We start from the raw sequence: 13,087 nt of genomic DNA on the forward strand, positions 1-13,087 counted from the left end.
CTCTACCTCTCTAAATCTACTGCTGTTTTTTTGTTTTTTTTTTACATGGGGGTCACCACTTATCAAGGCCCGAAGGCCACTCAGGGATAAGGGTTATTGCGTGTACAGTAATCAATGAGATAGTATTGTGGTAATCATTAGTATTGGGGGTTTCAGTTCCTTCGATCTCCCTCCACTCTGCAATTCTCCTTCTCATTCAACGTCTTACATTCCCTCTGTTCCCTGTTTCCATCATATTGTTTTTTTTCGGCACGGAAGATTACTACAATGGAAACGATTTTAAACAATGACGTAAGCTCTAAAAATGTATGTGAATTCTACTTAGTTTTAATAGAGCATTTTTCTGTCCGTTTCTCTTTCGCATATCATATATATATATATATATATATATATATAAGGATAAAAAATATGATATATCATGAAAAAAAGGGATGCCGTAAAGACAATATATGTAAGATATAAACAAATGGACAATACATTAAATTTGTGAAATAATAACAACGAAAATTAAGGCTCAGAACAAAAATTCATTTTATGGATTTTGTAATAAAAAAAAAAAAAAATATATCAATAAAAAAATTAAACTTTTTTAAACATAAAAAAAATTTTAAAGTTGAAAAAAAAAAAAAAAAAAAAATCACTTTTGTATTTGCTTATACTGAAAACAAATTTCTGCTCATCCGTGTCTTTCTTGCCAAAAATCTGCGGCAATTCTGAAACTTTGACAAAATTTCTTCATGTGTTCAACTGTTTGGGCCAATCAACATCAACCGACTAAAAAGAAGAAAACAAAATTTTAATTTCAGCAAAAAAACACAAAACGAGTAAATATACAATATCCAAAACTTTAATGAAATAGTTTATAAATGCAGACAAAAATGGATGGTCACATTCAATGCTGCCAAGATTAAGCTTGTTTCTTTCAATTATAAGAAACCATTCTCAACCACTAATAGCTATGGCTAAAGATTAAAGTGTAGTATCTGTTCCAATGCTACATTTAAGGTAATTTGTCTCAGTCAATGGAGGGGAATCCCTCCATTGACTGAGACAATTATTATTTTTGGTCCCAACTAGAGTGCCCCTTTTGCCTTTTTTTCGGGGAGCTGGTTTAACCTCACATTACAAACGACCTTGTGTCACATTTTGCTTTGGTGGGAAAGCAAATAAATACTAATAGCTATGGCTAAAGATACATTACCTGAAAGTACTTCGTTCAAACTCCTCGGCTTAACGTTTATGCAGAAAATGAGTTGGAACAGATACATCGAAAGCATTGCCAAAGCTGCTGTGAAGAAGATGGGCTCTCTCTACCGTGCTAGAAAGTTATGCCTCAAAGTATTCACCCATGTATGGAGTATTGTTGTCAAATTTGGGTTGGTGCATCTGCTACTAGTCTCTCCCTTCTGGACAGGGTTCAAAAGAGTCGCTAACCTAATAGGTCCAGAACTGTTATCTAGCCTCTCTTCCATCGACGAAATGTTACATCCCTCTGCCTGTTTTACAAGTATTTTAACGATAGACGAACTACAAGCCTTGTACCCCTCGACGTAAATATGCGCGACAGACCTGACAAGCAGCAAAATCTAACCCCTACAGCGTAGAGATCTCTCGATGCCAGAAAGTTTTCTACTCACTTCCTTCTCCTTTCATTAAATCTCCCCCTAAATTATTCAATTTCTAACCTTAAACGTGTACACCATTGGTGTTATCTTTTCCGCATGTACTCTTGTATAATGCTGGCTTTTTCTCCTCTTCTGATGAGAAGCATTTAACTTTGAAATGCTATGACAAAAGTTTTTTTTACTTCATTTCCCTTTCACTTATTGCAATCACTCTCAACCTTATTGACATGATAATGCAATAAGGTTCTAATGTAATTTTAATTTTTATCTCCCTATCTTTTCATATAAATAGCTCCTCTTAATCGGGTAGAGCATCATCTATCCAGATAGGTAAGCTTCCTCACTGTGTTACATGATAAGGGCTGCCCCCTTTTCATGTAAGTATAAAAATAGAGAGATTTAGTTAAAATGAAAATGAAATAGAATAGACGAAATTCGAACCTCGTAAATTAGGTTTAGAAATAGATTACGAGAGAGAATTAGAAAATGGAATGTAAAACAAACCATTGTTTAGCTTAGAGATAAAATAGTTTCAAGAAAAGAATGTGCGTTGACAATTCTGTTATGAAAAATTCAATTGAGGAATGCAACTATACAAGATAATTTAATAAACATGTTTTTAACATATTGGAAAAATAGGTTACTGGGAATATAGGTTAAAATTCCTTTTGTAAACAAAGGAAAAAGTTTTGGACACGCATGTCCAGAACACGTGAAAGAAGACACATGTTTTAACATGTGTATGACGTCATGGAAAATGGGAAGTTCTAGATATAGTTAGAAAACTTGAGAGTTAAGGAAGAAAAACTGGGGGAGAGTCAGAGAGAGTCTGAGGACGACAGACGACAGTCCAGACATGGACATTCGAACGTTTAGAAGCGAGATGGTCACTTTTGAAACTTAGAATGTGAAGCTTTGAATTCTTGACTCAGAAAACTGTAAGAGTATCTTGTGTAGTTTCCGACGTGTAGGAGACGGGGAGTCTCGTCGTGGGCGACGAAGCGTTTCACTGAAGAACCACGGCAACACACAGCGAACCAACAAACAATGACAGCCACGGCGCGAAGGTAATTAACAAAGCTCAGCTGACTGCACGAATAGAAACGGAACCCAACGGTCACTAACGGAACCTAACGGTCACTGTACTGATCGCCACGAACGTCAGAACCCGACTGCCTCGCACCTCCAATGGACCGATTTTTATTCCTCAAGATGGCCTACCTAATTTGCATCCCCGCGCGATCCTGCGAGATTCCGTCTCTAATAAAAGCAGGCAGGCGCCATCTTGGAACTCTTTCTTCCGCTGCCCCGACCACAGGATCAGCCACCACCCCGCACGCCAGGCACACACGGACCCTCTTGCGCCGAGGCCTACGGTTAGTCTCACACTCCCCCTGGTCTCCAGATCACATACGTGACACAGCGGACGTGGCCGTTTGATTCGAGCACTCCTGCGGAGGGGTATTGCCAGGACTTCCTCATCGGAGCTCTCAGAAGTGGCATCGGAAGCATCAGCATTAGAGCTCGCAGTGGAGTCATCAGGTTCGTGGGGCACAGGTTGGATCCATCGCTCATCGTCGGATGACTCGCTCCTTCCACTGCTCGCAGTTGAGTCACCAGGTTCGTGGGGCACGGGTTGGATCCATCGCTCATCGTCGGATGACTCGCTACTTCCACTGCTCGCCGATTGGTCAGCGCTTAGAGCGGGCCGGACATCCCTTACGTGGCGCGGAGTATCATCGACTAGTATGGCCTGTTCACTGATGACGCCGGTGACCCGCCCCCTCCAAAAGTTGCTGGTGCACCAGCCGCCGGGTGGCTTCACCCAGACGGTGTCTCCCACTTGGTACGTCCCCTGGGGTTCTTGTTGGTCGGGTAGACACACTTCAACGTCCTTGACGCGCACGTGGTAGTGATGAATCGCATCAGCGGGCGCACTGCCGCCAGTCACGGCGTCCTTAGGCGTTGTGTTGTATCTGTAAACCGCCTCCGCGATCGTACACTTCTTCCTGGCCGCGATCCTCTTCACGGTTCGGTGGCACCGCTCCGCTATGCCGTTGCCGCTCGGCACATATGCGCATCGGTGTCGAAGGCGGATCCCCCAGTTGTCCATAAAATGCCTGAATTCCCTGCTGCAGAACGCCGTGTCGTTATCCGTGAGGATCTCCTCAGGCGGCCCCCTTTCGTAGAATATGGATTCCAATTCGTGGATGACACTGGTAGAATCCTGCCTCGCTAATTGGCGCCAAATCGCGAACCTCGTTGGCCCGCAGTCTATCAGCGTGAGGAAGTGTTGGCTGCCGTAGTGGGTTATATCCATACCCAACCGACTCCAGGTCGCATCCACTCCCAGCTGTCCTTTCCGCCATCTGGCTGGGGCGGGGTCGATGGACTGGCACGTTTGGCACTCCCTGACCACTGCTCTTACTGCACTTTTTGGTATTGATGGTCTAGCCAACTTCACAAAGTAGTAGGTCCGTTGTACTCCGGGGTGCCCACTGTCGTGATGTATCTTCCTGATTTCGTCCTCCTCGACGGAGGCAGCACACAGAGGCAATGGCTTAGCTTCTTTCTTCATAGTCTCATACCATCTCCGTGGTACCCGAGTGAGCTTGTCGGCGAGGTTATAGTCCGAGGTGACGAGCACTACGTCTACGGACAGGTTGTACTCCGTCACCAGTTTTTTCACAGTCTCCAGCCTCCGTCTTATCAGCATTTCGCTGGCTGCCTTGGTGCGTGCCCTGGCCTTGCTCGTGAGTGTGTCCGACACCCAGTGGTGCACGCAGAGTGAGTCAGTGTGCACACGCAGTTTCTTCACTTCCCATTGAAGTGCCAGGTTAATTCCCTTTATTACAGCGTTGAGTTCTGCCAGGTTAATATGGGCGGCATCATTCGCCGGTCGCAGCCAGCAGGCATCCTCAACTACGGCCCCATCTTTCTCCAAAACTACACCGATCGCTAGAGAACTTGCGTCCACCCACACGCTCAGTTCGTCTCCCTGCACGCACCAGTCCCCTGTGGCAGGGTCATTCTTTTTCACACTAGCGACAGTCTCCTTTAACATTCGAACCAATAGTTCGTCGGTTATCTCATCGTCCCAGCCTTTGGTGACCGCATTTGCCCTCCTTTTTATGACGCCTGTCGCCGCACGAACCCATCCGCATACTGGAAGGTGCCCCACAAGTTTCCCGCACAGGGAGAACACGGCACGTCTTGTGTAAATGTCGGGTACGTCAGGAACTGCGGTTCCACGCCTCCACTTCAGGATCCCTCGCTCCTCTTGAACGCTCAAGCCCAATATGCGGGCGCCATCCTCAAGCCGCTCAGAGTCCTTGCAGTTTAGACCAAACTCGGCAAGTTTGGATCTTACGTGCGAAGATGACACGATATCTTCGTTCACGTATATATCGTCAATGTACGCCGATGTTCCCTTTCTGATCCATTCTTCTTGTGACAACACGGCATTGACGATAGCCTTCATTATCTGGGGTGCTACGTTTAGCCCAAATCCGAGTCGCGTAAGACAGTATCTCTTCCCGGAAAACATCACTGTCTGGAAAGGCCACATCGCCTCGCCGATCCAGACCTGCAAGTATGCTTTTCTCAAGTCCAGTAGGGACACATTGGACCCTTGCCGGCGCCACTCTCGCAGCTTGCTGGCACAGACGTCGGCGTCCGCTGTGAACGCATCAACGTGCGCATTCAACTCGCGGTAGTCCATTATCGGCCTCACCTTTGACTTGTTAGGTTGGGCAACTGCCATCAGCGGTATCAGGCCCTTGGGGGGTCCAAGTTTGTCGTAGGGGTATGGAATCAGCCAACCGTTCTTAATCCATTCACGGAGCTCGCTTTCGTATGCAGGCCTTATCTGGTCGGGCATACGGTACTCTGCCACTTTGTTTTGTAGTTTGGCCGATTCCTTGTCTTCTGACCACCTCCAAGTGGCGGTCCACTCCTTCTGTTGGTCGTCGAACTCCGCACTGAAGTCCGGCTGGTCGACTCTTAGTGCTGCGCACACCGGGGGCCTATCCTGAAATTCTACAATGCCAGCACGCGTTATGCGCACGCCGCCCAGGGCTTTGATGGCATCATAGCCTAGCAACAGGTCGAAACTCAGCGGCTTTTCGCGTGTCACCAGCGCTTCGACGTTGGCCGAGATTCCAGTTCTTGTGCGAATGTGTACCACACCCACGCCGCAACACATTCGTATTTTTCCAGTAATGGTAGTTATCCTGACGTTCTTCTTTTTCCACGCCTGACAGAAGTCCGCACACACTATGGTGCGGGAGCAACCGGAATCAAGGAGGGCTGAACATAACGTGTCATTAACTCGGACCTGAATGACAGGGAGCGCCTTGTTTATTTTCTGTTCGGGGAAGAGGTTGGCACTGGCACCTTGTCCCCGTCCCCGTTTCCCGCACAGTCTCGGGCCATGTGCCCAGTCTTGTTACAGCGGTAGCAGCGAACAGCCGTCGACCGCCTTCTACAATTTCTTGCCATGTGGCCCCGCCCGTTGCATCTGTAGCAGATGACATCACCTTGCGGGCTGGGTCCCTGAGACGGTCCTTCGCCACTTGGTGGGGCCTGTGCGACGGCGACTACCGGTTCCTGCACCGTCGAGTCATCCTTCATTATTGTCCTGGCTCTGTCCACTAGGTCACTCAGCGGTAGTGAGGACATGGTAGAGGTTGCTCGCAGGAGCTGCTTTGCTCCAGCGGGGAGTCCTGACAGGAATTTGTAGGCTAGGGCCCTCTCGGGAAGACCGCCGAACAACACCGTCAGCTTTTTAAGCTCGGCGAGATACACGTCCACAGTTTCGCCCAAGCGTATAGACCTCGTCTCAAACTGCTCCCATGCAGTGGCGGGGTCAGTGGCGAACGCCCTGTACAACACCGCCTTGATACTCGAGTAGTCACACTTCTCCTCAGCGCTGAGTTGCTGATATACAGCGAAGGCCCCACCGGTCAGCCGCAGAGGAATCACGCGCTCAATATTTTCACGCCGGACAACTGACAATGTAACTCGACCTTCTCAACCCAGCTGAGTACCGGGTCGGATCCGTCGAATTCCGGTATCAACTTTAGATCGAACCTATCCGCCATTGAAGAAAAGAAAACCAAGTTCGGAGTGGGGGGGAGCGAAATAGCTTGTAAGAGTATCTTGTGTAGTTTCCGACGTGTAGGAGACGGGGAGTCTCGTCGTGGGCGACGAAGCGTTTCACTGAAGAACCACGGCAACACACAGCGAACCAACAAACAATGACAGCCACGGCGCGAAGGTAATTAACAAAGCTCAGCTGACTGCACGAATAGAAACGGAACCCAACGATCACTAACGGAACCCAACGGTCACTGTACTGATCGCCACGAACGTCAGAACCCGACTGCCTCGCACCTCCAATGGACCGATTTTTATTCCTCAAGATGGCCTAGCTAATTTACATCCCTGCGAGATCTCGCGAGATTTCGTCTCTAATAAAAGCAGGCAGGCGCCATCTTGGAACTCTTTCTTCCGCTGCCCCGACCACAGGATCAGCCACCACCCCGCACGCCAGGCACACACGGACCCTCTTGCGCCGAGGGCTACGGTTAGTCTCACAAAAACCACGGCCGGTCGTGAGAAGAAATAAACCCATCATGTATTTTTATAAACGTCGTCTTTGTGTTATGATTCTCCCGAAAGGTAAAGTGAAAATTGTTATTATATGTCTTGTATATCATGTGGTTTAAAATGTCGTTACATACACATCTTACATACACAATATGAACAGTAAGACTGTCTGAAGACTGTCTCCTCACTCTAAGAGCTTCTATTCTATTACATCTCTAAGTATAAACATTTTTAATATATATGAATATCATCATAAAACGAACTCTTTACAACATCTCTCTCAACAACATCATTTGTAAGAAGACTCACTTTTAACAAAGAACAATAAAAACGAATAATAACAACAATAATAATGAAAAACCATTATATAACAACTGAAAAAAAGTCTATTTTTTCAGGTTAACTATATATCCCTCCCACCCACCCACACACACACACACCCTGAGGCTTGTACGTATATGGCGTAGTCTAAGGGTGCATTTTTCACACACGGTAAGCATTAAACTAGACTGTATTTCGACATTGAATGTTGTCTTTAAGTGGTCTATTGTTTCTGTTTTATCAGCGTAGTTATGAGACTTTACATAGACTTGTTTGTCTATCAACAATTTATCTCAATACATTCATTGAATCATTTGCAATTTGCAAACTTAGCTGAACTTAAAGTAACTAGTTGCTAATCTACAATTAAAGAAAATAGAGTGGCCAAATTTAAAATCTGATGTCTCTTAAAACACACACACACATATATATAGATATATAGAATATATGAGCATGAGAAGTAATATGGTTAAGATTAAACATAGAAAAGTTGATTAACTGTGTCTGTGTCGGATATATACTCGAGAATCAAAACAATGAAAAGAATATGCTGTTGTCATAGCCCTAATAATGGTTTGCATTAAAGTTTAAAATGCAAACGTCAAGTATCATGCTTCAATTGTACTCTAAACAAAAACATTCATTTTGAACGCACCCCTGGCATAACAAAGAACCTACTGTTAATTTTATAAGTCTGGCTTGCTTGTGCAGTAACAATGGCTGGAATTAAAGTTTAAAATGAAATGGTCAAGTAACATGGCATAGTTGTGCTTTAGACAGAAACCTTAATTTCGAACGCACCCCTGTCATATTAAAGAACCTACTGATGATTGTATTTGTCGAACCCTGCTGCTTGTGTGGTAATAAAACTTCTCAAATGCACTTGTGATGTTAGGCTGTGTAAAGGTGTTTACTTTGGTCAAAATCATCTTTCAAAATTTCAAAATCATTTTTAATCAGATTATTTCGATTATCAATACTTATCGAAGAAACTCCGAATCACAAAACCTTTCTAAGAACACTGCCATAAAGTACATTCGTGTGAAATTTAATAAAAATTGACCCAACCGTTTTGGAGTCCATAGGGAATGAACTCGCGCACAAACACAAAGTTCCTTTTATATAATAGTAGATAGATAGATAAAGTCGGGGATTGCCAACCTATGGCACATGCGACAACAGTGGTTCATTACATCATTACAAATGCCAGACTAAACCCGCTTGCTACTGATATTTAAATCCAGTCCGACAATTTGACAAAAAAAATAGTTAAAGAATTTGAAATTACCTCAACATCCAATTCTAGAATATCACATTCTGTTTTCATAATCGTCGATAAATTGGGTTGTGTTCTTCCGAAATCTCCGTGGACAAATTCTTTGACGTATCTAAGACAATTGTTAAGGAAATCCAAATCGTGTCGAAATGACACGCAAAAATCGCATTTGCTGAAAACGCTTTGGAAAAGAAAAAGAAAGTTTTTAAATGAATACAAATTGTAAGATGATATGACGCTATCAGCCCCCCCCTCCCAAATGTTGGGAAAGAAAGCAAATTGAGCATAAGTGAAAAATTTACTTTTACCATGACTAATGTTTGTGCAATTTTTTTTTTAAAATCCTATGTGCCATTATTGAAAATAGTGCGAACAAATGTACAGACGAACGATTTTGGGTCCCCTAGGGGTGCAACCAGAGTTATCCCGGAAATTCTGTTCTGGCAAAAATTTACTTTCACCATGACTAATGTTTGCGCAAAATTTCAAAGAAATCCAAGGAGTGGTTATTGAGAAAAGTGTGAACAGACAAACGGGAATGAATTACTAGGTCGAATTCTTCCTTTGTTAGGCGATCAAAAAAGAAGTATGAGAAAAGAAAGGTGAAATCAGCAGCACAAAGGTATAGGAAGTTGTTCACCAGGGTAAACAAAGCAAGCTAATGGGATTATTAGTTAGAGTGTACCGAACAAAAAAAAACGAACATAAAATTCAAAAATTTAAAGTTTGTATATAGGTAGTTTTAGGTGTACTTATTTAAACGTATTGCCATACAGACTTAGGGTTGTGTGCGTCATGTGTGGTCTGAACATCAGAGTGGTGATTTCCAGTGAGTGTCTGGTTACATTTTGAAGAGTCCATTACTAGAAGAAGATATAAGTATAGCCACTGAGACTCAGGATTAGGGCACACCGTGCCTGATTATGCATGACCCAACCAATCAGCTCGGCTACATAACTGTTATCCCCTTCCCATCTCCTGGGATCTTTTCACCTTTGACCAAAAATCTTAGATTCTGGCTTTTGTAAGTGGTCACCATTCGACCACCCAGAAGCTGATCATTCGAGATAACGGGTGTCTCAAGTTGCTTTCAGTTTGAACCCCCTTTAATAAAGTCCTTGTTTTATTTCAGACTAAAATGTATTTTTTGGGCGGATGGATTCCAACCAGATATATTTTCAATGCTCTCTGCCCTCTCTCCTCCTTTCATTTAGTCGATCACCTGCAAGATTTGCCAATCCTACGCAACAATGAAACATGCAACCCAGCCCATGTTTGCAATTACTCATGATCAAACCATAACATTTCTACACATTCTATAAAGTTCTAGACCTAAAAGTGAACTCGATTGACAAAAAATTGCTTTCATCAAAAGAAAAAAAATCAATAATAATGATAATGTTCAGTTTTTAGAATTTAAACAAGGAAAATCTAATGAGTGAGATTTCCCTGTCTCTGTTTTATCGTTATTTTCATGGCAAGTGCTCGGCTGAGCTCCAATCTATGGTCCCCCTTAGCTTGACTTTCAACAAAAAAGACTCATCTAGCTGAAACCACTACCAATAATTTTCCCCACTTTTTATCAATGCCTAAGCCTAAACGTAGATTCCACCAGCAAAGCTACTCTCTTAGAACTGCACGTCTGTGGAACTTTGTTCCGTTTTCCTGCTTTCCAACTGACTACAATATGGCCGTCTTCAAGTCCAACATAAACAAATTCTTGATGAGCTATCCCTTTAAGTAATCCAATTTACCAAATTTCAACCACTAACTACTGTACACTCATTAACCCTTATTCTTGAGTAGCTTCCAGGCCTTGATCAGTGGTGATTCTTTCATAAAAAAAAAAAAAAAAGAAGAAGAAGAAATATTCTGCATGAGTACACGTTTATTAACAGCAGAATTTCCCCAGGTCTTGTTCAGACTTTCGGACGATAAATATCCAAAAATTGGCCAAAACCATTCAACATCAATTGGGCCATTTTTTACAAGGAGGGTCACTTTTTCATCAACATTTTTGCAAAATCATTTGCATCTTGCAATGAATAAGCTTAATTTGAACGGTGGTGACATCGTATGTTATGGTGGCTGCGGTGACTAAACTGTTTGCTTTTTTTAATGATGCAATTCTCTATCTATATAAAAGCCAAGTATGTCCAAAGATGGAGTACTGCTGCCACATCTGGGCGGGGGCTGCAAAAAACAGCCTATCCTGCCTTGACGGAGTACAAAATAGACTCTGTGGCTTGGTGGGGGATGCCCTTTTCTCTACCCTGCAACCTCTTTCCCACAGAAGAGACGTAGCGAGCCTGTCATTGTTCTATCGTTATTTCCATGGCAGGTGCTCGTCTGAGCTCCAATCTCTGGTCCCCCCCTCGCCAATCTTTCTCAAAAAACACCCGACTAGCTGAAACCACCGTCAATAATTTTCCCCACTCCCTATCTGTGCCTAAATCAAAACGTAGATACCATGAACAAAGCTTCTTTCTTAGAACTGCACGCCTGTGGAACTCTGTTCCGCTTGCCTGTTTCCCTCCCGACTTCAACCTGGATGTCTTCAAGTCCAACACAAACAAGTTCCTGATGGACCCCCCCCCCCTTAGTAATGACACCTTACCAATTCTCCAATACTATTGCTACACTATCCCTCTGATTACTGTACACACAATAATCCTTATCCCTGAGTGGCCATTGGGCCTTGATAAGAGGTGAACTCCATGTAAAAAAAAAAAATTAAAAAAAAAAAAAAGCTTACTACTTTTTTCGTTTTGCGCTTGCATGGGTACTCGCTGCTATTTTCATTTTTTACAGCATTTTGAAACATTTTTTTTTTTAGGGCTCCGTTGATCAATACCTTTACCATAAAACCTCTCCACACCCGGACAATGCCAGATACCCCCACTAGTAATAATGAAAGGATCAAAAAGAAAAGAAAAAGTATCTGGTTTCGCCCAACCCCGAAATCCTGGACGCTTGCAGCATCTCAATGACAAAAACTGGACGGTGATAACGATGATAAGGATACGTTCCAGCCTGGGTCGAAAGTTCAAGTCGAAAATGATGACTATCAATTTTTTTCCCAGATATTGAATGAATTAATCGCTGACGGGAAGCAAGTGGACGTCTGAAAAGAAAGAGAGAAAAGAAATTTGTTTTCAATCAACAAATTGGAATCCAAAAGCGAAAACCACAAAAAACACGACGACAGAATTAAAGCTTTGTTTTTTAAAAGAATTTGGAAAAAAGTTTGAAAACACAAAGAGAAATCTAGCACACAAAACAAATAGAATGTTTCTAACAAACTAGATAAAAATCTATATTATATTTTTTTTTTGTCTGTCTGTCTGTCTGTTCCACTTCTTCTTGAAACTACTGAATCGATCTGGCTAAAATTTTGTATTGATAAGGTGCAGTGCATTAAGTACTATGATGTACTAGCAGGTGGGTGTCCAGCATTGCCCATATGCTGGACCCCCCCCCCCAAAAAAAAAACAACTTTTTTTCAATCAAATTGGAATTCATTATTGAGATGAGTATTTTTATTAATTTATTTTACTGCGGACTATTATCCTCATCTTTTTTAGGCCTGTGGTGCAGTGGATAGAGACGTTGAATCTCTACGGTTCCAGGTGAGCATTGTCTGGAGATAGCGGTTTCAATCCTACTCAAAGCCGGCCAGAGGTTTAGTTGGCCAAAACGTGGTGAGACGACAACAACTATGGAAGGCAGTAATTTCTGAGGATGCAGTTAGGAGATTCGGAGTTCCTATCCCGTCGCGGTTACCACCTGACGAAGGCCCGAGGATCAGTTGGCCGAAACGTTGTGAAACAACAACTAAAAAGATGAGGATAATAGTCCGCAATAAAATAAATTAGAGTTTTTAGGACATTAACATCTTAGGCCGTTAACGTTTTAGATCCTTAAAAGTGGGCAAAAGTTATAGGCTGTTGACTTAGAATAAATTTCTTCTGCCAAACGGATAGGTAAAATAGTCAAAGTGCTCATTTTTACATTAAATAATAATCCTAACCCAAATCCTTAATCCCTAACTTTGCATCAAACGTATATCATAATACATTTTATCATCACAAAAATCCATACAAAATTTCAGCCAGGTTATCCCAGTAGTTTCTATATATATATAAATAAAGCCAACATCTGCACTCACTTTGCTGTACCCTCTCTCTCTCTCTCTCTCTCTATATATATATATATATATATATATATATATAGAGAGAGAGAGAGAGAGAGAGAG

At 42.9% G+C, this 13,087-nt stretch overlaps 1 protein-coding gene across 1 annotated transcript in view; it reads right to left on the minus strand.

Annotated features, from left to right (window-relative positions):
* Positions 1–507: 507 nt before the first annotated feature.
* The window catches only part of LOC145260685 (tRNA pseudouridine synthase Pus10-like), a 91,371-nt gene continuing 78,791 nt past the window's right edge, over positions 508–13,087 (minus strand). Inside the window, exons 17-19 of the mRNA XM_080119070.1 lie at positions 11,858–11,956; positions 8,845–8,944; positions 508–774 (exon numbers count right to left, since the gene is read on the minus strand). Coding sequence (XP_079975196.1) covers positions 736–774; positions 8,845–8,944; positions 11,858–11,956 — 238 coding nt within the window. The 3' untranslated portion in view covers positions 508–735. The remainder of the gene's footprint in view (positions 775–8,844; positions 8,945–11,857; positions 11,957–13,087) is intronic.

The sequence above is a fragment of the Euprymna scolopes genome, chromosome 36 (assembly GCF_053919585.1).
Source record: "Euprymna scolopes isolate OS-2025 chromosome 36, ASM5391958v1, whole genome shotgun sequence".
NCBI classification, from domain to species: Eukaryota; Metazoa; Mollusca; class Cephalopoda; order Sepiida; family Sepiolidae; genus Euprymna; species Euprymna scolopes.